The sequence below is a fragment of the Condylura cristata genome, unplaced genomic scaffold (assembly GCF_000260355.1).
Source record: "Condylura cristata isolate star-nosed mole 26May11 unplaced genomic scaffold, ConCri1.0 scaffold00004, whole genome shotgun sequence".
NCBI lineage: Eukaryota > Metazoa > Chordata > Mammalia > Eulipotyphla > Talpidae > Condylura > Condylura cristata.
In genome coordinates, this window is record NW_004567105.1 from 2,603,151 (window position 1) to 2,628,788 (window position 25,638).

General features: G+C 59.2%; 2 protein-coding genes across 4 annotated transcripts; one reads left to right on the plus strand and one right to left on the minus strand.

Moving 5' to 3' along the window:
- Positions 1 to 6,565, plus strand: CHADL (chondroadherin-like). 2 transcript variants are annotated; one of them, XM_012720403.1, is made up of 6 exons: positions 1 to 129; positions 1,258 to 1,441; positions 1,874 to 3,571; positions 4,035 to 4,201; positions 4,621 to 4,792; positions 6,482 to 6,565. In XM_012720403.1, exons 1-6 carry the CDS (start codon positions 122 to 124, stop codon positions 6,506 to 6,508), a joined length of 2,256 nt encoding a protein of 751 aa, XP_012575857.1. In that variant the 5' UTR covers positions 1 to 121; the 3' UTR covers positions 6,509 to 6,565. The 2 variants fall into 2 exon arrangements, with proteins under 2 accessions (XP_012575857.1, XP_012575858.1); XM_012720404.1 differs by having other exon boundaries at positions 1,273 to 1,441.
- L3MBTL2 (l(3)mbt-like 2 (Drosophila)) lies at positions 5,724 to 23,203 on the minus strand. 2 transcript variants are annotated; one of them, XM_004675636.2, is made up of 17 exons: positions 23,087 to 23,202; positions 20,866 to 21,106; positions 19,561 to 19,694; positions 15,543 to 15,666; positions 14,764 to 14,843; positions 13,520 to 13,637; positions 13,045 to 13,179; positions 12,658 to 12,746; positions 10,224 to 10,455; positions 9,759 to 9,835; positions 9,551 to 9,655; positions 8,975 to 9,122; positions 8,288 to 8,370; positions 7,900 to 8,134; positions 7,415 to 7,480; positions 6,542 to 6,649; positions 5,724 to 6,237 (listed from the first exon to the last, which is right to left on the minus strand). In XM_004675636.2, the coding sequence occupies exons 1-17, from the start codon at positions 23,108 to 23,110 to the stop codon at positions 6,125 to 6,127; spliced, it is 2,112 nt and encodes a 703-aa protein (XP_004675693.1). In that variant the 5' UTR covers positions 23,111 to 23,202; the 3' UTR covers positions 5,724 to 6,124. The 2 variants fall into 2 exon arrangements, with proteins under 2 accessions (XP_004675693.1, XP_012575859.1); XM_012720405.1 differs by having other exon boundaries at positions 6,057 to 6,265; positions 23,087 to 23,203.
- Between the last annotated feature and the right edge of the window lie 2,435 nt (positions 23,204 to 25,638).

The following is a 25,638-nucleotide window of genomic DNA, read 5'->3' on the forward strand; positions in this document are numbered from 1 at the left end:
TGCTCCCCATTCAGTCGTGCAGTGGCTGCCAGCCTGTGGGCGGAGGGCGCTCTGCTAGTGCCCAGCCAGGGCGGGGCTGGCCTTGCCGGGGTGCCTGCTGGCCAGACCGTGCGCGAGCAGCATGCAGCGGTGAGTCTTTGTGCTCTGAGGGTGCTGGGGGGCTCCACACGACCACAGATGGGCCTCCGAGGCTGGGGCCTGCTGGGACTCTGCTGGGGCCTGAGGTTCTCCGAGCTCTCTGAGGTGGCTTCCGAGGAAGGCAGAGAGCTACGGCTGCTCCCGCGGGCTGGTCTGGCAGGCTTGTCCGAGACCTGTCCCGGGAGGCCCCTGCCTGCCCCCACTGAACCCCATCTCGCCCGGGGCTTGGAGGCGACCCCCTGCACCAAGGCCGGGCCAAAGAGGACTACAGCACAGACGGGCGACCCAAAGCGCAGAGGTGGGGGCGGCTTGGGGGCCGTGGGCCTTGCAGGGCTGCTCGGGTGAGCATGGGAGTGGGCCTGATAGCAGCGGAGCTCTGCCCTCCAACTGTCGGCAGGGCCCCCAGGGTGCAGGTAGGCCTCTGAGGCTGGGGGGGTCTGCGCCAAGGTGGGGAGAAGCCAGATTTGCCACTGAGGCGGGGGGGGGTACGTGGGTGTCAGATGGTTCCCTTCAGTGGCTGGTCAGACGCAGGAGGGCCCTGAGCAGCATGGGCAATGCCTGAGGCCGAGGAGAAGGCAGCCAGTTGGGGAAGCCGGTGGGGGGCGATGGGCAGACAGGTGGGGGTGAGAGGGCAGGTGGGGAGGTGCACAGGCCTCACTGGAAGCTGGCACAAGCCCACCTCAGCACCTGACCCAGCGCAGACCGCAGGGGCATGTGGGGTGCTGTGGCCCTGGGACCTGCAGTGCCTTGGTCCAGCAGGGCGCGCCTGGTCCTCCCCTCCGCCAGGCTGTGCTCTGGATGGGGTCGGGGGGCTGAGGACTTGGCCTCGGGCTGGCACTTCCTGAGGCCTGGCTCCCACTCTCCTCCCACCTGCACGGGCCCAGCTCCCCCAACCTGGGGTCCTCACCACAGCAACAGGACAATCCAGAAATCAGCAAGGCCTCACTGGTCAGACAGTGAGAGGGACTCCCCAGGGGGCCTCTGAGCCGCAGTCCCCAGTGAGTCAGGGGCCCGGAGGTTCAAGATAAGGACAATTTCCCTGAGGCTCGGGGGGGTCTTCTGGGGCTGCACTGTGGCTGGGGCTCACTAAGTGGGTTGTGGGGGCCCCTGCAAACCAAGGGCTCCCTTTCCCAGGCCCGTGAGCCCCACCATCTCGGTGCTGCTGTTTCTGCTGCTGCCACTGGGTCCGGCCTGGCGTGTGGTCACCCAGCGCTGCCCACAGGCCTGCCTCTGTGACAACTCCCGGGGACGGGTCGCCTGCCAGCACCACAACCTCACGGAGGTGCCAGATGCCATCCCTGAGGTCAGCAGGGCAGGGGTGAGGGCAGGAGCTGGGGGAAACCCAGGCAAATCACTGCCCTGCTATACTGCAGGGCTCAGGATGGCTGGGGGGGGGGCCTGTGGCTGCAAGGGAACCCCCTATGGTGTCACGTTCTACTTACTGTCCTGTGCGGGTGGGACAAGTGGGTGAGCTGTGCCCAGAAACTAAACTAATCACAGACTCTGGACAGAGAACGGCAGTTAAACCTGCATAAGATGTGGTTTTTGCCCCGGGGCGGCTGCCTGAGTGGGGGTGCCCAGGCAGCTGGCAGGAGGACTTCCCGGAGGAAGTGTCAGGGAGCATGCGAGGAGGAAAGCTGAAGCATTGTTCAAGGTGCAACACCAGGACTGAGGGGTACAGGGGGCTGGGTAGGGACACAGGCCCTGTGCCCCTCTTCTCCCCCTCCCCCGGCAGCTGACCCAGAGGCTGGACCTCCAGGGCAACATGCTGAAGGCCATTCCTCCAGCTGCCTTCCAGGACCTGCCTCACCTGACACACCTGGACCTGCGGCACTGCGGGCTGGAGCTGGTGGCCGAGGGCGCCTTCCGAGGCCTGGGCCGCCTGCTCCTCCTCAACCTGGCCTCCAACCGCCTGAGGGCCCTGCCCCAAGAGGCGCTGGGCGGGCTGGGCTCACTGCGGCGACTGGAGCTAGAGGGCAACTTGCTGGAGGAGCTGCGGCCAGGAGCCTTCGAGGCTCTGGGTGCGCTGGTCACGCTGAATCTGGCCCACAATGCCCTGGTCTACCTGCCTGCCATGGTCTTCCAGGGGCTGGTGCGCACGCGCTGGCTGCAGCTGTCCCACAATGCACTCAGCGTGCTGGCCCCCGAGGCCCTGGCCGGGCTGCCCGCCCTGCGCCGCCTCAGCCTCCACCACAATGAGCTGCAGGCTCTGCCGGGAGCGGCCTTGTCCCAGGCACGGGGCTTGGCCCGCCTGGAGCTGGGCCACAACCCACTGACCTACGTGGGCGAGGAAGATGAGCTGGTGCTGCCCACCCTGCGGGAGCTGAGGCTGGACCATGGAGCACTGCAGGCCCTGGGCCCCAGGGCCTTCGCCCACTGCCCACGCCTGCACACCCTCGACCTCCGGGCCAACCAGCTGGACACCCTGCCTCCGCTGCAGGGCCCAGGGCGGCTGGGGAGCCTGCGGCTGCAGGGCAACCCCTTGTGGTGTGGCTGTCAAGCCCGCCCACTGCTCCAGTGGCTGGTGCGGGCCCGAGTGCGCTCGGACGGCACCTGCCAGGGCCCAAGGCGCCTGCGAGGTGAGGCCCTGGACACCCTGAGGCCCTCAGACCTGCGCTGCCCAGGAGATGGGGTCGAGGAGGGGGAGGAAGAGGAGCTGGCTGCCGCCCGGCCCCGTGCCCCGCCCAGCACACCCCAGGACGAGGAGGGGGCGGCCTGGCCCTGCCCCCGCGCCTGTCTGTGCGCAGCGGCCACCCGCCACAGCAGTTGTGAGCGCCGGGGGCTGCAGGCTGTGCCCCGTGGCTTCCCCAATGACACACAGCTCCTGGACCTGAGGCAGAACCACTTCGCCTCGCTGCCCCCGGCCGCCTTCCCGGGCCTGGGCCGCCTGGTGTCGCTGCACCTGCAGCACTGCAGCATCCGGGAGCTGGAGGCCGGCGCCCTGGCCGGGCTGGGCAGCCTCATCTACCTCTACCTCTCTGACAACCAGCTCTCGAGCCTCAGCACCGCTGCCCTGGAAGGGGCCCCCCGGCTTGGCTACCTGTACCTAGAGCGCAACCTCTTCGCACGGGTGCCAGGGGCCGCCCTGCACGCACTGCCCAGCCTCTTCTCCCTGCACCTGCAGGACAACTCTGTGGGGCGCTTGGCTCCTGGGGACCTGGCGGGGGGGCGGGCCCTGCGCTGGCTCTACCTGAGCGGGAACCGCATCGTCCATGTGTCGCCCGGGGCACTGGACCCCGTGCTGGAGCTGGAGAAGCTGCACCTTGACAGGAACCAGCTGCGGGAGGTGCCCACCAGGGCCTTGGAGGGGCTGCCTGCCCTCTCGGAGCTGCGGCTTGCAGGGAACCCGCTGAAGGCCCTGCGGGACGGGGCCTTCCGGCCGGTGGGCCACTCACTGCAGCAGCTCTTCCTGAACAGCAGTGACCTAGAGCAGGTGGGCACAGGGCGGGGGCTGAGGGGAAACAGCACCAGGCCCCACACAGCCCGTGTCCACCCAGCATGCACTGCCAGCCCTACAGCGCCAGGCGCGGGGCAGGACATGGGACCCCGAGTAGAGCCAGCCCCACGCCGGCCCCCAGGGAGCTCGGGCACAGGTGTGGCCCCGTGGAGTCCACTGCCACACACAGGCCTGCCAGGATGAGCCACCTCCGAGGGCAGGGCTTACCCAGCAGCTGTGCCAGTACGCACTGGGGGTTTAGGTCTAGCAAAAACCATGTTGGTTGGGTGACCTGCAAGAGGCAAGGGTTTGGGTGTCCCCAAGCTGAATTCCCATAGGGCACCCCCTTCCTGCCTGCACCATCTTGGGCTCCCCACTCCCCTTCTGAGGAGCATGGGGCCCCCTCCCCGGCCAGGGTGGGCCCACGGGCGCTCACACTAGGGTCTGTGCCTCCTTGCAGATCTCTGCCGGGGCCTTCTCGGGGCTGGGGCCCAGGCTGCACAGCCTACACCTGCAGAGGAACCAGCTGAAGACCCTGCCCGCCCTGTCCGGCCTGGGCCAGCTGCAGCTCATTGACCTCGGCGGCAACCCCTTCCGCTGTGACTGCCAGCTGCTCCCGCTGCACAGGTGGGCGCCCTGCGTGGCCCCCAGCCCCATCGTGTGCGTCAGGAGGCGGGTCCAGCCAGAGCCAGCTCCCCTTCCCGCGTGGAGAGGGTTGCTAATGAGCACATGCGAACACTCCATGTGCAGCCCAAGAAAGCAAGAGCCCGGAGAGGCCCACTGGGCTCAGATCGGCCGCACGGCGGTCTACCCCAGGCCCCGTGACCCATCTGTGCGCGTTCCTCACCTGGAGGGACGATGGCGTCAGAGTCCGTCAACCCAGCGGAGGCGGCCAGCTTGCAGGCTGTCTGGCCGGCAGAGGCTCTCTCAGAGACTTGCCTGGCCCCACGACTCGGGAAGGTCCATGACCCCGCTGCCCCAGGTTCCCAGGGCCTCCACCCTCTCGGGGAGGTTCAGCAGCTTCCTGGCACCTCTGTCCTCTTCAGGTGGCTCACTGGGCTGAACCTGGAGGCGGGGGCCACCTGTGCCACCCCACCCAGCGCCCGTGGCCAGAAGGTGAAGGCTGCAGCTGCTGCCTTTGGCGCCTGCCCAGGCTGGGCCACCAGGAAGGCCAAGCGGACACTGGCCCACAGGTGGGACGCCAGAATCCCCGTGAAGGTACGATCGCGGGGAGCAGGTGCCAAGACTCCTGGGCGAGCAGGGTGGGGTTTCGCTCGCGTTCCGGTGCAAGTGGTTCCAATCTAGGTAATGGCCTTGCAGGCTGCACCTACAAACTCCTCCCCTCAGGGCTGGGCCCAGGCCTCCCGTCCTGCGGGGCAGTGGCCGTCGTCTGCCTGGACCCGGCCTGTGTCCGTAAGTCAGTCCTGCTGGCACCTGACTTGCTGGTGGCTGCTACCCACCACCTACCTGACCTGGGGCCACCCACTCTGGGCAGGAGGGTGTTGCTGGCGGCGCCCACTGCCCCACAGCCAGGGTGGGGTCCCGCTCTGGTCTCCCAACTCCGCAGTTTCCCCACTTGGCTGTCCTGAAGCCGAGCAGCACATCTGAGGAGCCGGTGAGAGCTGCTGGGGCAGCAGCCAGTCCTTACAGGGAGAATGAGGACAAAGCTTGTGGGCACGGAGCGGGCTCTGCCTGCCTCTGGGCCCCCACTCTGAAGGCGGGAGCCTGGGGGTTGTGCCAGCAGGTGTGGCGCAGGCGGGTAGAGGAGCCAACAGGGCCGGGGCCCTACCGGGCTATGCAACAGAGGGAGAACAGGCCCCAGCCCAGCTGGCCCAGAGCGGCTGCGTCCCTCCTGATGGGGCCTCTCATGTGGGCCGCGTTCACACCACACTCGCTGCCCCAGCCCTTCCCTGTCTTGCCCCCAGTGCATGGGGCCGGTGTGGTCTTTTCCTTGCAAGGCCCCTACAAGCCTCCCTACCCGGAAGCAGACACCACTCATTGCCTGTTGCCTCTAGGAAGTGGAAGTGAGTACTGGAGTCAACAGGAAGAACAGGTCCCCAAGCCACTGCAAGAGGCCACTGCACTTCCTCAGTTTCCAGGCTGAGGATGCACCCTTGCACCACCGGCTGTCCCAAGGAGTCTCCCCTCAGAGGGCTGCTCCAGGCCTTTATTTAGGATTGCTTGGGTGCACAGACACACGCTGCACCCACTGTCCTGTCTTGCAGTGTGACCGGGGGGCAGTCCCTTCCTCTGTCAAGGGAGAGGTAGGGTGGGTGTGGCTGGAAAGTTCTGTGAGGAGGAGGTGTGGGAGCTCTTGCTGGAGAGGGCAAGACTCACACAGGAGTTTGGGGCCTCAGGTGGCGCCAGCCTTGGGGCTTCCCCAAGCAGGGCACAGGCAACAGGGTGGGTGAAAGGAGACCCCCGCAGCTCCCCAGTGCCTGGCCCTCACAGCACCAGGCAGGTTTATACAAAACAGCTCAGTGTCCAAAGTACAGGGGATGGCAAGAGAGGAGCCCTGGCTGGCTCCTGGGAGGCACCATGCTGGGAAACTCAGTTGTCTGTCTCCTGTTTGATGCTCTCAAGGGGGACAGGCAGCTCTGGACTCGGGGCCTTGGCGGGTGAGGTTAAGTCGAGATGCTCTTCCTTCACGCGCACGGCGATGACTGGAGGGGAGGGCAGGGGGCTCAGGATCTGGGGAAGGGACACGGCTTCCTGCAGGCTGGGGCCCTCAGGAGGTGGTGGGGCAGCAGTAGAAGGGGCCTGGGCCCCTGGGCCGGAGGAGCCAGAGCCTGGCTGGACAGCTGGCTCCCTGCAGAGCGGGGGCTGGGGGTGACCTCGGCCTGTGGGCCTAGGGCTGCTGGGTATTGAGAATCCCTTTCCCACTTGACTCTACTCTTCTGTGCCCAGGTGGGGAAGGAAAGAGGCCGCCTCTGAGCACCGGAACCCGCCCCCAGCCCCCAGGCTTACTGTCTTCAGGCTCCGAGATCTTCTCTGCAGCCTGTGGGTCGTCCTCCAGCAGGGGCTTCTTAGCGCCTTGTCTGAGGGGCCTTGACTTGGTCGGCGGGATTCTTTTCCCTTTGAATAAAAAGATTCAACCCAACATATGAATATACCCGTGGGTCTCATCCAGAGTTCGGGCAGAGGGGACATTGCCAACTTGGGGAGCAGAGGGCTGAACTCGCGTTTTACCTGAGGGCTGTGGCCTGGACGCTCAGCGAGCCCCCCCCACCAGGGGTGACTACCACCCTTCACAGCTCAGTGTCTCTTTTCCAACCTGTACTTTCTTCACCTTCCCAGCCTTACTGTTTATAAACACACAGGGTCCCCACACCTGATCCAGCCCCAAGGCCACGTCCCGCTCCTCATTCCCTAGTTCCCCTGTGAGACATCTCTGTGTGGCGCTACCGCCTGGCCGGGGTGTGGCTCTGGGGGACAGTGTCCCCTCTGGCCCGCAGTCCTGAGAAATGGGCCCAAACGGGGCGCAGGCTCTTTTGACAGTGGAAATGGCCACCCAAGCTGGGGCACCAGGGGAGGACAGCCTGGGGGCAGCGCCAGCCCTCCTCTCCTGGCGAGCACTCAGCTGGTCGCTCAGGCGGCCAGGCGAGCTGCCAGGCACAGCAGAGCCGGGCCCCCCTTGCTCAAATACAAGCTGTCTCCTCGCCTGGGCATCCTCACTGCTGCCGGGACTCTGGGCGCTAAGGGTGCTGGGCAGGTGGGGCTAGAGGACATGGCCGTCAGACGGGCAAGACCACGAGGGCGCGGAGTTAGTGGCGATGCCCCGCCGGGCTCGCGGACACAGCCGGCCGGCACCAGCCACGCTCACTTCAGGGCACCACTTACTTTTCTTGCCAAACTGCTTCTTCTTTTTCTTCGTGGCCTCTTTGGCCTTCAGCGGCGTGGCGGGCTCTGTTGTTGGACCACAGACAGAGACGGCAAGGGTCCTGAGAGGACAGTGCGCAGGGACGTCCGCGCCCCCTGCCCGCCTCACTAGCTCCCTTTCCCGCGGAACACCCCAGAAAGAAAGCCACGGTGGGGCTGCGAGAACAGGGGTGGCAGGGGGATGGACCCCAGACCCTTTTTCCCACCCAGCACAGGGCGCTCGGAGGGCCCTAGGTGCTTTACCTGGGGCACAAGGGCACGAGCATGACAGAGTGGGCAAGATCAAGGAAGGAGCTCTGCAGGCCAGAGGGGACAGCGCGGTCAGGCGGGGCCGGCGGCCAGGAGGCTCCTCCAGCTCGCCAAGAGCGAGGGGTGGGGACAGGAGGAGGGAGCAGGGCAGGAAAGAGAAGGGGAGCCAACAGCCCCCGGGGCCTGAGAGCCCAGACCTGTGGCCACGGGCGGCTGGAGCTGGTAGCCGGTGAGCTCGCACCAGCCGACGGGGTAGATGTCCGGGGACTCGCAGTCCACCCACTGGTCGTACTCGCTGTCCCAGCCGTCGAAGTGGATACTGAGGAGCCGGTGCACCACCCGCCTCACCGTGGCCACGCAGATGAGGCGCGGCTCCATCAGGTCCACGGCCTCCAGCTTCATGCCCACCTTGAAGCCATGGTTGGGGCAGTCCTAGGGGAGAGGTCAGTGGCCGACCGGCCGGCGCCCTGCCCCCGCTGCCCTGGTGGGCAGGTGCCCTCGTGTGCTTGGACCCCTGCCCGAGCCCTCTGGAGGAAAGGTCGGGGCAGCACCGCCAGGCCCCTTGCCCTTCCTGGGCCTCCTCACCATGTTAAAGAGTCTCGACGGGGCAGCCTTTGCCTTGGTCTTCTCCAAATAGGCCTCCCAGGTGAACGTGTGCGTCTCGTACCCTGGAGGCGCAGGGTGGGTGTGGGAGGGGGGCACGAGGGGTCAAGAAGGCGCACACAGCCCAAGGGGCAGCCAGTGTGGCTGGGCACCGCCTGCCACGCCCCCCAGCTGCCTTTCCTGCCTCCCCAAGATGCGCCAGGACCTAACCCGGCGGCAGAAGTCACGCTTGCTAAGGCCAAGTGAGAGCACTGCTCTCTCCACGACTCAGCAGTTGCGGGGCAGGTCGACCCAGAGCAAGGGCCAGTGGGGCCCTGGAGGTCAGCGATGGCATCAGAACACGGCTGCTGTGCTCACGGGGACCCTCCCACCCCGCTTCCTGCATGGTCTTTCGAAAGCAGCCAGAGGCCAGGGAGGGTGGGCGGATTCGCCCCGAACAGGAAGGCAGCTGGGGGCAGAGGTGCCCTCCCGTGCTGCCAGGGTCGACCCTGGCCCCAGTGTCCTGGGACAACGCTGAGAGAAGACACACAGCTCCTGACACGTGCCAGGGCGCCGGCCGCTGTGACGGCACACAGCCCACTGGATGGATGAGGGCTCCGCAGGTGGCACCTGGGGTCTGGCTGGGCTGGGGGCTCATCCTTCCCCTCCCAACTGCAAAGCCAGTCTCACCCTTGGGAGGTGTGAGTTCAATGTCATTCTTTTGGCAGAAGGTGGCTGGGAAGATGGCATGGGATGAGGCGTGGTAACAGAACCAGTCTGAGCCGTCTGTGGAGGGGCCCCCGTCCACGCAGATCATCAGGTAGCCGTCCAGGAGAACCTAGTCGGCGATAGGTGGGCCGGGTAGAGGGAGAAACAGTCTCAGAACCTCCCAGAGGGCGGCAGGAGACCCCTCGGGGTCCTCCGCGGTAGGGCGGTCCCACATCCTGACAGGCCTGGGAGAGGGTTATCTCCAGCAGGCAGCAGACGCGCACCACGGGGATGGCGCCTGCTGCTGCGTTCTTGGGGGGACACACGAAGATGTGCTGGGTAACAAGCCGGCACCCCCGGGGGCCAGAGGCGTGCGCAGTCAGCCAGCCGGCACTCAGACAGTGGGGAGGTCCTGGGGAGGGGCCCGCTGGGCCCACACCTGGCAGCACAGGCTCAGGTGAGGAGCCCAGGAAGCACGTGACCAGGTGGCTCGCCCAGGCGTGGTGGGTCTGAGGAAGCGGCAGAGGAGCCCAGTGCTGGTGGACAGTCCTGGCTCACCTTGCAGATGGTCGCCACACAGATGTTGCCCAAATTCAGAGGGTCAATGGCCTCCAGCTTCATCCCCTCTTCAAACCAACCACCTTCTGTGTAGACAGCTCGTACCTTAAAGGAATAGAGCAGCTGGGCGACTCTGGGCTCATTCCGGTGAAGGGGAAGTAGGAGGGGAAGGTCGTGGCACTGAGGAGTGCCCAGGGCTGTGCCTCACCTTCCTGAACAGGTAAGGGACAGCATCACAGTAGATCTTCCGGAAGGTGGGGTGGTGGGCCATGTCACCGCGCCTCTCTGTGGGGAGGCGGGAGAGGAAGGGGGCTGCAGCAGCTGAGGGGTCATCACCATGGCTCCCCCAGCAATGCGGCCGCCGCCCTGCATATGACCTAGTCTGTGCCTCAGAACCCTCACCCCGCCGAGAAGACAAAGCATCAGGCCCCGAGACCCATAGTCACCCACGCAGTGTGGGGCCTGTGGTTTCCAGGTACAAGCGGATTTACCATTTATGTACGAGCTATTGACCTGGGTGTACCCAAGCTCTCTGGACCTCAGACTGGCCGTCCACAGGGTGGAGATGGTCATCGCCAACACACACACGGGTGGGTAGAGCTGGGTCCCTGCCCAGGCCCAGGGCAGAAGAGGGCAGAAGGGCCTTGTACACACTGACTGGGGCTCTGCTAACCCGACAGCTTGATGCCGTGGCCAACACGGCGTGACCAGCCCACTGGATGGATGAGCGGGCTCCACATGTGGCACCAGAAGTCATCGTCACTGTCACCATCCTCGTAGAGGAGCCGCAGGCGACCCCCGATCACAGTGTCCACCACGGCCATGCGGGTCCGCGACACCTGGGACTTGTCCACCACCTCCAGGCGCATGCCCTGCCGGAAGGGGTACTTCATGCTCTCGACCATCTGCAATGACATCAGAACACGGCTGCTGTGCTCACGGGGACCCTCCCACCCCGCTTCCTGCATGGTCTTTCGAAAGCAACCAGAGGCCAGGGAGGGTGGGCGGATTCGCCCCGAACAGGAAGGCAGCTGGGGGCAGAGGTGGCCCCAGTGTCCTGGGACAACGCTGAGAGAAGACACACAGCTCCTGACACGTGCCAGGGCGCCGGCCGCTGTGACGGGGTCACAGGCCATTGCAGACTAAGGAAATGTGCCCAGTGGGGCAGGCTCGCCGATGGACAGACTCATCAGTGCCAGATCGGCCTTCAGCTGGGTCCCAGGCCCAGCCGGTGCTGTCCCGGGGCCCTGCGCGAAGCCCACAGGCGCCCCCCACACTGCCTGCCCACTGCCCCTGTGGATGGCGCACGCAGCAGGCGCCACCGCGCTGCGGCAACGGCTCTCACAGCACTCAGCAGCAAAGCCTGCGCCCCGTGAGCTGACCAGAAGTGGCCTAGCTGCCCACAAGCCCCACTGGACGGGGGAGGGAGAGCATCCTTGCTGCGACTTCACAGCGGCCTGCCTAGGGCCTGGGCCTGGAGGTGAGCTTTGTGGGGCGGCAGAGGCGGCTCAGGGCAGTCAGTGGGGTCTAGGCACCGTGGGAACTGGGCCCTGCCGCTGCGAGCCCCACCAGGAGAGGGCGCTTCTCAGCGGTCACAAAGCAGCCAGTTACTGCTGATGACCGCCACTGCTGACCCTTCAGGCTGAAATACGCCCCAATGGGGACTGCCTGACCCATTCGGGAGGGCGAGGGTGGGGCCGAGGCTGTCTCCCCACCGAGCCTTTGCTGACACGTTCCTTTCCTTGGCGTCTGTAGTGCAGCCCACGTGCAAGGCCCTGTCATCGCCATGTCTGCGTACAGTGGCACTGTGGACTTGAGTTCCGGACAGCAGAAGTCACTTACAGCCCGGCTCTAAGTACAGACCCAGGCACAGAGCCAGCGCTGAGCCCGTCCCGACTCAACAGACACAGGGGAAGGAGCCCATGCACCTGACCGGCTCATGGGTCACTCGTGCTGAGGGGCGCTTACAGCCACGGAAAGACACTGAATGACCCACCTAGGGACAGTAGCAAGTGAGTAGCCCATTTGTCTGAGTGAGGGAAACACCATTTCTACGCTGGGGGGAAGCCAGAGAAGGCTGCCCGAGGGCTCGCACCCGCTCAGCTCTCTTGGCCAAGGCCCGCAGTGTGCGTGACCGTTTCACTGGCACCCAGTGTCGGCAGAGCGCCCAGTGCCTGCTCTGCCATCCTCCTCCTCTTTGCTGCCCACACCCTACCCATCCAGTGGGTATCGGAAAGCAAGTCGAACGCCAGTTTCTTGGGGAAGGCTCTCTCAGTCTGCCCTCCCGAGGCCACAGACCAGTTCGACCGTGGGCCACGGCAGCACCTGCTCTGTGGCCCCTCACTGCTGTACTCACTCAGGAGGGGTCTGCACAAGAGGGGACAGCAGTCCTCCTGTACACCCTTCCAACCCTCAGGATCTTTACCATGTGCGTGAATTTTTTAAGTTGAACTGAACATATATATTTTTTAGTTAAAATTAAATTTAGTTAAAATTAAATGCCACACAAATGAGGCACATCTCTGGTTCAGAACTCGGCTATCTGACCTTGATTCCAGTGTCTGACTTCATTTCTTCTGCCAGAAAGGAAAGGCCGAGATGACAGGATCTGGCCTCTGAGTTCCCACCATGCCTGGTATGTAAGTATTTAGTAAACACGGGCCCTCCCTGGTGGCACAAGGGGTTAAGTCTTAGCACTATGAAGCCCTCCGCAGCCCGTGCAGACCGAGTTCCATCCTGGCCAGGGAGAGACCCACAGGGCACAGCAGACCTCTCCTGTCTCCCCAATGGCCACCTCAGTATTGGATTTCAGCAGATCCACATTTCTGCTCCCCACTGTCTCTGATGGATCCTGTCACCCCTTGCAACTCCGGCTACTCCCCAGTTCTTATATGCATAAATAAATCTTTTTCAAAAGTATTTAGTAAAGTCAACTGAATGCGCTTGAAAGACTGCTCTAGCAAAGGGGAGGTGCCAGACGAGCAAGTGGACGACAAACAACAGGACTGACATGGAGCTGCAAGACCGTCACGCCCGAGTACTAGGAAAAGCACTGCAGTGGTCTGCAGGAAGACAGCTGTTGGGACACCTGAAGGGCGCGGCCAGACCTTGATGTGGAAGTCCACAGGAAGCGTCCTGGAGCCCACCAGCCGTTTCATGAGGTAGCCCTTCCAGTCGGTGAACTTGGCATGGATGGCTGCGGAGACACCAGCAGACCCTGGTTACTCACGGACACTCCCACCAGCAGGGGGCACCAACCAGAGCAGCCTAGAGGTCAGTGGAAGAGCCCAGGAACTTCCTTCTGCCTATCTGGTCAGCCGTGGGCCCCTTAGAAATCAGACTCCGCAACTTGGATCTGCCAGGGGGACTCCGGGGCAGGGGCGGACAGGAAGCAGGGGACAAATGGGTTCTGTTCTGGCCTAAACTAAGACAGGGGACACCCCTTTCTACCAAGGGCCCTAAAGCATTCAGGGTAGGGGCTGTTATCAACTCACTCCGAGGGGGCACCAGGATTTTGCTGTTGATGGCACACCAGCCAATGGGGTGAACGTCCACGGTTCCCAGGTTGCACCAGAAGTCGTGACTAGCATCATTTTCAAAACCTTCATACCGGAGCAGTACCCGATAGCCTGGAGGAAAAGGGGACCAGTGAGGGGGCAGGGGACGAACGGACTGCTCTGCTCTCTCCTCAGCATTGTATCTCAGTCCATCTGCCTGTTCTGTTCCTACTCTGTCTCTGGTGAATGCTCTCACCTCCTGCAACACTGGCCTGTACCCCAGCTCTGTATGCAGAAATAAAACTCGCCAGGCTCTATGGTTGCCGAATCTAAGGTAGGCAAGGAAAGAGAATCACCAGAAAGGAGGGAGAAACTCCAGTGGGCGGGGTTCTTTGTTTTACGAAGTCAATTTCTGCCATTTTCTGCCTACCCATCTAGAGAGGTCCTTCTGCAGGCCCTGGAGGCCACCCACCTGCTGCCTGGATGACAGACGCGATCCAGTACACGCGGCTGGGGAGCACAGCGTCGCTGTTGAGCACCTCCACCTTCATCCCCTTCATCACGTCCTCCCACTGGTCATACAGTGGGACCTGTGTGGGGAAGAGGGCATTTGAGGGGGCGCTGAGCTGCCTGGGCTAGCAGGGAAGAGTGCCTTGGCCTAGTCACGGCGAACTCCTCTACACCTCAACTTGTCACATTGCTCACTGTGTGCAGGAAGTCAGGCATGAGGAGGAGCTAGACCTGCCCCACGTGGCTGAAGAGGGGAGCCGGACGGCCTGTCACGCCCGTGCCAACATGTGCCACAGGTGTGACACCTATCACTTTCTAGACTCCCATGTGTCAGGCACAGTTCCTGGCACAAATATAACCTCCTTAAGCCAGTGGGGTATATCCCATGCCATCTTCCTGGCCACAATGATGGGGTGTATCACAGTGCCGGGCAATGGCCTCTCAGCCTGCACACAGGGGCAGGCTCTCACAGAGCCTCTGGAGGCCTTCCTTAGGTTAGGCAGGATGGGCTCCCTGCAGTGAGAATGAGCCCAGGTAGGGCTCAGGGCCAGAGGACCCCACTAGGGACCGTGTGGCCTCATTAGCAATTCAGAGAGGAGTAAGGAAGTGCCAACTTTCCTAGTTCAGGGCCCTCCCCAGAGTTCCGCAGCTGTTCAGAAAGGGGAGGTTAGGACGTGGGTTTATTCTGGCCAGTCAGTGGCCCCTAGGATCTCCCCAGGTCTGTTGAAGGGCGTGGAGGATAAGCTGCTCAGGCTCCACCCCGCCCGCCTTCCCAGCCTTTCTCAGGGACAGGGGGGCTGGGAGCCTTTTGCAGAAGGGGGCTCGGGGAGTTATGGGCATCTGCCTCCCTGGAAACCAAAGGGCGGCTCGGAAGCACCAAGCTTTCAATGGGGAAAAAACAGGAGTGGGAAAGAGGGGACAGAAGGCCCCCAGAGCTGGCTCTTCAACAACAACTAGCACAAAGTTCCATCCTGGGAAAAAAGCGAAGCGACCACCGCGGGAGTGCAGCGCTGGAAGCCGCGGGGCGTGTTTGCGGGGAGACTTCTCTTCTTTTCAGCTGAGGAGAGAGGCCGGACAGTGGCGAAGGTAGGCTGGTGCCCAGGCCTCGCCCCAGCTGTCTCCCCCGCGCCAGAGTCCAGAGGCTGGTGAGGCAAGGGGTTGGGGGCTGTGAGCGTTTGCCTCCCGCGCTCCGCCCAGGGCACTCACGTGTTTGAAACAGCTGACAGGCGCCGCCTTGTAACTGTGGTCCTTCAGGAACTTGCCCCAGTCGAAACCCAAGACCAGCGCTGCGGGGCAGGAAGGCGAGAGCTCAGGCCGGCCCCAGTGGCGGCTAGAAACCTGGAGCGGGCACCCCAGGTCGGTCCCCACCCCGCCGGTGTCCTCAGCCCCCGGTCCACGCGGAGACCTCTCCCTGGCAGCCCCGTACCTGCCCCGCCAGTGGCCATGGGGGAAGACCTTATCTAAAGCCGGCCAGATCCTCGGGAGTAAACATTCAGACAGACATGCCTGACCTTTCTTCCCGAAAAGAAAAGGAGATTCAGAGACCCTTGAGCGAAACTCCTCAGCCCGCCCCCGGCGTCCCATTGGCCCAGCGCGATCTAAAGGTGGGAGGCGCACAGGCCCGCCCTCGACCCTCGGGCGAAGGAGCGCGGAGCCGCCGGACTCAGACCCGCGGAGCGGCAGCCTCGCGCCTAGTTTACTTGGCTTTGCAGCTGTACAAACTCAGAAGACGGCAGTTCCTCTCCCCACTGCCCCCCGAGAATCGGATGCCTCAAGGTTTTAAGCCGCCAAGGAGAGTTCTTGGTTTTTCTATTATCAAGCGTAGGCTCCAAGGCAAAATTAAGGTTGATTGAAGAAATTTTCTAGGGTTAATTCCGACAATACCTACCAGGTGAGGAAGAAGCGCTCCGGCGGGCCGGGCCACCTCTCCACTCCGCCTCCTAGGGACCCCCGCCCCCACGCCCACAAGCCCCAGGCTGTCTTACCGTCCTGCCCTGTTGGGGTCCCGTCGGCTAGCTGTCCTGTCCCCTGGGAGTGGAGAAAGGCTCCGATTTTGGCAGACCAGGCCGCCTTGTGCAGGACTTTGGCTTTCTTGGTTGGTGGTTTCCCCTGGAGGGAGGAGGGGAAGACATATGTAGCCCAAAGGCTGCCTAGGAATTTGGACCATCTAAGTTTATTTTTGAAAAGACTTATTTATTTATGCATACAGAACTAGGGTACAGGCCAGAGATGCAGGGGCAGTGAGAGGATTCCCCAGAGACCGAGTGGGGAGCAGAATAGGCAGATTGTCGAAGTACACTGCTGAGGGGAGCAGTAGGGAGACAGAAGAGATCTGCTGCACCTCGTAGACACTCCGGGGTGAGGACTGAACTCATGCTGAAGCAACCACAGCTTGGCTCAGCTACGGTTTGGCTTAGCTTCACAGCGATCCAACCCCTGCACCGGGGAGGGCCTTGCACCACCTAAATTTAAATCTTGCTGTGGGTGCAATTAACCTCTTTGAGGCTTGTTTCACTTGTAAATCAAGATGATGACAATAACAATGCTAAACTGAGGGGAGGAAGCAGGAAAGAGGGTGACCCTAGAGCCTGGCCCAGGGCTCTGGCTTCAGTTCCATTGGGGAGGTGTGGGGGCAGCCTTCTGAGCTGTGGGATAGGAGGTACACCCGTTCTATTGTTTTAGGCCTCCTCCAGGAACTTCTCCCAAGCAGCTTCAATTTTCAGCCACCTCCTGCCTGTGGTCCTGCTCCTACAGATTTATCAAGAGAAGTGGCTTCAGAACTGAGCCAGAAACGACATTTGTAATACATGAATGTTTTGGGGAAAGGGACCATGGCTTTCTTTTTTTTTTTGTAAAGATTTATTTATTTATGCTTACAGAACTGGGGTACAGGCCAGAGGTGTGGTGGGTGAGAGGATTCACCAGAGACACAGTGGTGAGCAGAACAGGCGGACTGACTGAAACATACTGCTGAGGGGAGCAGCGGGCGGGCGGGTCTGGAGAGGCCACCACGTGGGTTAGCTCCCTGGTGGGGGAGTGAATGGAGTTGCAGTGGCTCCTGAGGTGCAGAGCTTTAACTGGTTGTGCCCTCAGGGAGAGCCGGGAGCTGGGCTTTCTATTAGGTACTCAAAGGAGTTCTCACACAAATACTGATCTGGTCTTAAGCATTAATCAGAAAGATCTAGAACTGCATTAATGGGTCAGAAATGTTTATTTAAGTCCCGGATAGAAGATCTGGAGTCAAATCCAAGATCTTTGATTTTTGTGTACCTTTAAGTTGCTAAAATTTTTTTGATTCTTTAAGTAGGATTTTTTAAAAGCCATGTTTTAGGGCTCATTGGATTAGACTGTCAGTCTTTAGCACCTAACCTCAAGCTGCGATTGTAACAATAATGTTGTTAGCTCTCTGAGGAGAGGGATTCTTCTGTGCCCTAACTAAAATCCACAAAATGAGGGAAACAACAGTCATTGTCTCACAAAAGCAAGAGGTAGTGTAGGAAGCACTGAGCTGATCCCGCATCCCGTTCAGTGACCACCAGAGCTGTGGTTCGCAAGCTTTATAATCACTTGGGAAGCTCTTGGAGGCCACTCCGTCCAGGCCATACTCAGTGACGGAGGAAAACGGAGGAAAAGTGTAGAAAACCTGAGGGAAGCATCACAAGGTTGGAACCTGGCTCAGGCAAAGACTCCTGTATCGGGCTGCTGTAGGGAGTATCAGAAGCACAGACCTGAGGGTAAAGATACAGAGATTGGGCCATTGTGAGATTCCACAGTTATCCAAAATCAGCAGCAAACAGGTCACTCCACAAAGGAGTGGGCCCCTCCCACAGAGAAAAGGTCTGTCAGTCAGTCTCTGCAGTGGCTCGGAGCAGGAGCAGAGCAGGAGCAGCTGTCCCCTGCCCGCCTGTGCTTACGCAGGTGCTTCTTCCTATGCACTCTCTCCCTCTGCAGGGCAGCAGCTGCCTGCCCGCCTGCCTGCCTGTGACCTGCACCTGCTAGAACTTTTCTGCACTGACCTCCCTCAGCAGAGGCCATCCTCCTAAGGCCACCTGCCAGCGACTGATGTCTTTTTTGGAGTCTGGGGTCCTCGGATTCACTCTGGGAAAGGTTTCCCCAGAGCGCCCCTTTCAGTAGCACGCGGAGAGTTTCTCCATGAGACAGACTCAGTTATATTTCAAGAGCCGGTTTGTTAGGGAAAAGGACGGGAGTAAAGGATTCTTGCACAGGCACCAGCGGGCAGGAAAAGCTGCCCCAAAGGGACAGGTTTACTGAGAGAGGCCTCCACGGTTGCAGACCAGTGGCCTTAAGAGAGCGGCCTCCGCTGAGGGATATCAGGGCAGAGAAGTCCGGCATGGCACAGGTAACGGGCAGGCAGGCGGCTGCTGCCCTGCAGAGGGAGAGTGGAGCACCTGCAGAGGTGCAGGCGGGCAGGGGACGGCTGCTCCTGCTCGGAGCCACTGCAGAGACTGACTGACAGACCTTTTCTCTGTGGGAGGGGCCCACTCCTTTGTGGAGTGACCTGTTTGCTGCTGATTTTGGATAACTGTGGAATCTCACAATGGCCCAATCTCTGTATCTTTACCCTCAGGTCTGGGCTTCTGATACTCCCTACAGCAGCCAGTCTCCATGCTGGGTTAATGGTCATGCTAGTTCCTTCTGCTCCCACCTCCTTGCCTGGGCCAGGTTCCAACCTTGCGATGCCTCCCTCAGGTTTTCTACTCTTTCCCCCCATCATTCAGCATCTTTGGAGCAGGACCCAAACATCAATAGTTTTAAAACTTTCTAAGTGATCCCAGCAAGCAGTCAAGTTTGAGAAGCAGAGACCTCCCTGGTGGTGCAATAATTTAAAGCGCAGCACTGTGAAGCTGTCCACAGCTACTGCAGCACAAGTTCCATCCCCGGCCAGGGAGCTGACCCACAGGGCGCAGCAGACCGCTCCTGGCCCACCCACTGTTCCCCTCAGCCGTGTGTTTCAGTCAGTCTGCCTGTTCTGCTCCCTACTCTGTCTCTGGGGAATCCTCTCACCCCCCACACCTCTGGCCTGTGCCCCAGCTCTTGCATGCATAATAAATAAATACTTAAAAAAAAAGTATATGGTAGCTGGGCTAGCGCAAAGCCACAGGAGGCCAGGGCTGCCGTTGGGGTGCAGCTGCGGCTCTGCCGCTTTCCTGGAGCTCTCTCGAGCACGGCACTTCCCACTCTCCGGACTGGGCACGCTTGTCCTTATTTTGAACAACACAATGTGGGGCCTCCCCGGTGGTGTAGGAGTTAAGGACACCACACTATCAAGCCAGCTCTAGCCAGTGCAGTAGGAGTTCGATGTCCGGCCAGGGAATGACCCACCTGGTGCAGCAGAACTCTACTGTCTCCCTGCTGCTCCCCTCAGAGGTGTATTTTTTTTTTTAAGATTTATTTATTCATTCATATAAGCACTGGAGTCCAGGCCAGAGATGCAGGGGCTGAGAGGATTCACCAGAGACAGAGGAGGGAGCAGAACGAGAAAACTGAAATCCACTGCTGAGGGGAGCAGCGGGCAAGACAGCAGAGGCCTGCCACATCATGTGGGTCAGCCCCCCGGCTGGAGTTCAGACTAGTGTTTCAGTGGCTACAGCCTGCTTCACAGTGCTCTGCTTTAAGGTGCATCACCAGGGAGGGCCCAGCAGTGTATTTCAGTAGATCCACCAGTTTTGCTCCCCTGTTCTGTCTCTGGCGAATCTTCTCATTCCCTCACCCCCACCCCTGTACCTTAGGCCTACGCCCCAGGTCTTACATACATAAGTAAAATCTTACAAACAAAAAACTTGCTGAACATAGTATCACTGTGAGGGGAGAGAGATGGAGTGGAGGGTAGCTCCACACATCTGCAGTTTAAGGAGTGCTCCCATCTAAAGTTTGAGAACATAGAAAAATACCAGGAAATCTGCAACCTCTGCTGACCATAAGCAAGGTTCTTCCCAAGTACCCTGGGCCCCAGGAAGGGTCTTCCAAGTGACTGCCTCTCACCTGTAACCTAGCCAGGATACTGGCTTTCTTGGAGTTGGAAGAGTAGCTCCTGGAACAGGAGACGCTGCAGAACCTCTTGGTCTTGGAAAAGAAGGCCTCCCTTGTACCCACGATACCACACATTTCACAGACAGCTGGGAAGAGAACTTAACTTAGCATATGACTCCCTGATACGATCACATCCCCCACATCAAACCAATGATGGACCCTTCAAAACCTGGGACATGGCATTAACAAGTGAGCCCCACTAAGGAGGACAGAACTAGAATAGGCAGAGGGAGTCTGGTGTGTACACCCGAGTGCACCCAAGGTAAGAGACTCAGCATCCCCATGGCTCTCGGTGTGAACAGCGAGGCTACGGAAAACCCTCGAGGACTGGAGAAACAAGAGGTTGGGACGTTGGCAAAGAATATAAGGAATGCCCAAGTCAGTAACTTCTATTACTCGCTCAACTCATCTATAAAGAGACCACACTAAATCAGGGTTCCCATCTTGACTTCACACTAGAATTTCTTGAGTAGCCTTTCAGATGCCCAAGCCTAAGACTCTAATTGTCTGTGGGACACCAGCATGTGTAGTTTGTTAAAAATACCCCAGGTTGAGTCGAACGTGCGGGCAGGTTAGAAGCCTGGAGTAGGTGGTCTCTGATGGGGCCTTCTACTTCTAAGATTCTACCCATGAGAGTCACTGGAAAAAAGATGGAAGATAAAAGGGGAGAGAGGAAGATGGGACAGGATGACAATGCCAGGCCCCTCTCCCAGGTGCTTAGGACCACAGACAGTCCACTCACAGGCAACCCCCGGGCCAGAGGCCTAGCGGCCGGCCGCCAGCCGGCGGAACCTCCCTGAGCCCTTGGCTTCCAGTGACAGGTGGGATTCCAATCTGCCCACCCACCCTAATCCTTTTAGCTAGAAATCCCTTTATTCTGAATTTCCTCTCCCTCACTTCGACCCACTGGCTATTTCTTGTCCCTTCCTTGAGAGTAACACTCGAGTCCCATCATCTCAGCATCCAGGCTTTGAAATGCAGCCGGACTCGCACAGAGGTGAAAGTAGCACCACGTCAGTGAGGGGCATCTAAGCTGTGCTGAGTAAGCAGCTGTATGAAAGGATAAATTAATCAGACTAAAGTCAGACTGTGACAGAGGCAGTGACCCCTGGGGCTACTAGGGTGCCTGTCCCCTCCAAGGTCTTCAGGTATCAAACAGCCCTTAAATACCAGAAGAGCTCTGCCCACAGGCCTATATCCCTGCTCCCTCCGGCGCCTCCTAGACCCTCCCCATCTTCAGGGGACACCGGAAGGCACCTGGCTCCGAACCACTGCCATCCAGGGAGCGGGGGGTTCCAGGGCTGAGCAAGTGCAGCGGGGAGGTGGGCAGCTCTCCTGCTTCCCGATCCTCATTTTCTGCTTCGCTTGACTCCTCGAGGTAAGAGCTGCTCTCACTGCCCGCACTGCTGTTATAGCTCCGGAAACTTTCGTAGCCACCAAAGAGCTCCAGTGCATCCTCCTCCTCTTCTTCCTCCATTGGTTCTGAAGACGGAGTCTCCTAGTGGAAAGACGACACAAACCAGGCTGAAGGACTCACGGCTGGCTTAGTGTGTGGGGAGAGAGACAAATCTGCTCTGAGCTCCCTTTCCGGTCGTTGGTCGGGTCGACATCCTGGCAGAGTTGCAAACAGACTAAAGGAACCCTTTTGCAAACATGAGAATCACTACCCTGGTTCATACAGTTCTTAACCACAACTCAACAGAGCAGTTAATAATACAAAAAAACATGTATCAGGAGTTCACCAAGCTCCTTTAGAGGATGGATGATACTTTGTCATAATTCAAGTAGAATACTATCACATAAAAAGACGCTACATGACTTGTCTCCTGGAGGACTTTATAGCAAGCTGTATGTTAGAAATTTGCTCTCCAGGCCCTCCCTGGTGGCACAATATGTTAAAGGGCAGCACCAGAAAGCTAGCCACAGTCACCACAGCACAAGTTCAATTCCCAGCCAGGGAGGTGACCCACATGGTGCAGCAATCCTCTCCTGTCTCCCAGCTGCTCCCCTCACCAGTATATTTCAGTCATTCTGCCTGTTCTGCCCCCCACTCTGTCACTGGTGAATTCTCTCACCCCCACAGCCTGTACTCCAGTTCTGTATGCATAAATCTTGTTTAAAAAAGAAACTTGTTCTCTTTTCAGCCTCTATACATGAACACCATCTCAACTCAAAGGCAAGTCAAGAGAATTGTTCATGTGGGACCCAGACTGCTCTAAGGAGGTCTTGGAGGCAGATAACATGGACAGCTACAGCAAAGTGGTATCAGCCATGCTCTGGAGCCAGCTCTACTCTCACTAGCTCTGGATTCTAGGGCAACTCATTTCACCTATCTGGGCCTCAGTATTCTCATCTATGAGAAAAATTTGGGGGGGCACAGTATGTCAGATGTGAGACATTAAATATGAATCTCGCTGGCATGTACTAGAAAACGTAAGCAGTTTGGCTCTAGGCCAGAACTCAGATATCACCCGTACTGGTTAGTAGCTGTCAGCATGCAAGTCCCCCTCTCCAGGCCTCAGTTTCCACATCTGTAGATGAAGCTAAATCACCTCTTTTGCAGGCTTTAGGGGAGAAGGAGGGATCAGTGCAGGTAAGGCACCCAGAACAGCGACTTCTACATGCTAAGTGCTCAGTAAGTGTTGGTAGTGATTCCTGGTTAAAAGCACCGCGGAGCCAGATTTCCCCCGGCCTGAGCCCACATTTACTAGCGGTGAATTTTGCAAGACATTTAAGCGGCCGGGCTCTCTGTCTATGGCACAGACGAAAGCAAGCTCTCTTTGTCAAGGATTAAGATGGAGACCCCAGAGCCTCCTTGGGTTTCCAGCTGTTAGGGACAGCTCTGTCCTCCGTCTCCCGCAGGGCTTTTGAGCTTTTTAGCTTTATAGTGACCACCAAACGCGCAAGTATGCGAGGAAGACAAGGGAATTCAGCTTTCAGGTGCCCAAGAAGCCGAGCGACTAAAGGGTGGCTGGGTCAGACTGCAGGGGCAGAGAAGCCGCACGGGTGGGGCTCTGGGGCCTGTCAGACTTACGGGGTGCCTCCTTCACCTCGCGGCTGCGTGACCCCTCAGCGGGCCTGTCTGTGCCTTGGTGCTCCGTGCCCACTGAGGGCTAACGCTCGTGAACCCCCAGACACTGAGGTGCTACCAAGTTTCCGCCTCCCGCCCCGGCCACCGGCATGTAACAGGCCTCACGGCGCCTCACGAGCACGAGCCAGGGAGGACAAAGACCCACGAGCTCGCAATCGGCTGAGCCAGGGCCCTCACCCCCGGCCAGGAAGGCTATACCTCCCCAAACTACCGGCCCGACGTCGGCCCCCAGTGTGGGAGCTAAAGGGGCTCCACTCAGCCCCTCAGTTTACCCATCCTTCCCCCCTCCATCCTCCAGGTGTCGCTAAAAAGCCTAAGAAGCGTCCCCCGAACGAGGCTCTCTCGCAATTCCCTCTCCCAATCGTGGGCAAGTCCTCTCACTCTCACCTCAACGCCCCGGGGCTTCTCCATGAGACCTAACACTGTCTCTTCAACCGTCACCAGGTGCAGGAAGCCATATTGGCCTCGCTGCCTTCCCCGGGCGCGCTCATTGGCTGCCTTCCAGAGCCATGGACCAATCACGCTGCAGGAAAGCGGAAAAGCCTGTTTCTCCCCCCCTCCTGAAGCCCCTCCTCCCGCTGGGGCTGGGAAGCCGCGGGCACTTATGGGATTTGTAGTTTCCCCCGTGCGTGAGTGTGGAGAGGGCTTTGCCGCAGCGACCTGAAAATTCCTGGGCGCTGGCCAGGCGGTGTCTAACGAGGTTTGTTCTCTATTCCAACCTCGTCCCATTATCCGACTCCGTTCTTCATTAAACAGCTATCGAGCGCCTACGACAGTCAGGTGTTGTTCTAGGCGGTGAAGTAACTTCACCTTCTACCTGATCAGAAATGTAAGGTGTCTTGGACCAGAACACCTGAGTCTGGGTGGTCTAATAGAGAGACGCCTGTGGAGAAGAGGGCAAGAAGGCAGTTATGGTTCCTCAGAGAGCCCTGACCTGGACATCTAAATCCTGCAGTATTTGGTATCCTCCCTTTAAAACAAAACAAGAGGGCCTCCCTGCTGGCGCAAGGGGTTAAAGCGCAGCACCGCGAAGCTAAGCTATAGCCAGTTACTGCAGCACAGTTTGATCCCCAGCCAACACCCCAGCCAGGGAATGACCTACATGGCACAGCGGACCTCTCCTGTCTCCCTGCTGCTCCCCTCAGCAATGTGTTTCAGTCAATCCGCCTGTTCTGTTCCCCACTGTCTCTGGTGAATTCTTTTACCGCCCACGCACCTCTAGTCTGCACTAGAGGTGCAGTTTTTGTATGCATAAATAATCTTAAATCTTTAAAAGAAAATAAAATTGAAAGAGAGTTCCTGATTTAATTTCTGTGCTGTATTTTCCCCCACATCTCAATTAATCTATCATCAATACAAGGAGTTAGAAACCTGAAACTTTCATCTTTATAACATATCAACAAAGAAAAGTACTAGACATTGGCTGAGGAAAAGAAGCAAAGTGGAGACCTCAGTGACAGGAACCATTGACTTCAGTTGAAATGGCCTCTAATTAGAAGTTCAGTCGAAATAGCTTTTTAAACACAGGTTGCTAATCCACAGTGGCCAGCCGAAACAGTTCCTTCTGGGGCAGGGCACCTGGGACAGGATCTCCTGCTATAGCAAAGAAACTCTTTTGAAATGTCCTCAGTCACTCCTGGTTTTTGGAGTCTTCCCTCGTGATTCACTGTCACCCTCTGGGGTCACCAGTGTCATTCTCTCTTGGATTACAGCAACATGAATGTGCCCTGGTCTCACCACACTATACAGAGCGTCCCTTGAACACGCTTATGCCTTCTCTTTCCCCTACCATTGTGCCACATACCCACTATGTTCTGAAAGGTTTATCTGCACCAAAACTGCTTTATCAGGTTCCCTGATGAACAGCCATGTCTCTCTTCAGAACTGATGACTATCCTTCCCCACACACTGTCCTTTCTCGCGGACCTCTTGGTTTTCTTCTCACCTCCCTGATCGGTTTCTTGGCCCTTCCTCTTTCATCTGAATTCCAAGTATGGGATCTTCAGGGCTCTGTCCTGTGTCCTCTTTTCTCACCATAACTGATGTCTTTCTTTTTTGTGCTATAAATGCCATGTGTGCCCGCAGCGCCTGTGTCTGTCCTCTGAGCTCCAGACTGGCAAACCCACCCGGGTAGATGACAAGTGGGCAGTAACTTACCCCAAACCTATTTCCTAATTAGCACATAGCACTACCACCCACTTAGGAATTTACTCTTGCTTCCTCCTGCTTCACTCTCCACACCTCACTTTCCTCAGCAAATCCCATTACTTCTCAAAACCTACCTCAAATCTTCCCGTTTCTCTTTGCCTCTGCTGCCACCACTTTAAAACCACACCAACATCCTGTTCCACTGAAGCCCCTTCGCTGTTCTCCTCTCTCACCTAAACATTGGATCGATTCCCAGCATCACTGATTCGCAAACTGGACGCTTTTTTCTGTATCATGTCACTCATGTCTGTCTGTCCCTCCCCTTTGGGGAGGCGCAGGGTAACAAACTGTGATTAGAGAAGTAAGAGTTATTCATTCCAAAAATTTTTCTGTGTGCCCACTGTGCTCTGGGCATGGTGGATACAAGGGTGAGTGGTGGACGCACACTTCCCGCCCTCATAGAGCTTCCTTCCTATATCATCCCAAAGGAAGGAGACCAAGGCTTTCTGGACCTGGGAGTCCCCCTTCTTCCCGCCCCTCCACTCCTGGAAGGTGCTCGCTTCTCCATCCTCAATTAGTCTCATTTGCAGAACGAGCTTGTAACCGGTAGCTTTGGACCCTGGCGCTCTGGTGATGGGAAATGGGGTGCAGGGGTTGCAGAGAGCGGGTGCAACACCTGCCGGCCCTCCCCCCCGCCGCTCCCCGCCCCTCGCCCCACCCGGACCGGCCTCACCCCGCCCTCGCCCGCCCCTAGTGTGCGACCCCACCCGCGGGTTCCCCTGAGCTGCGGG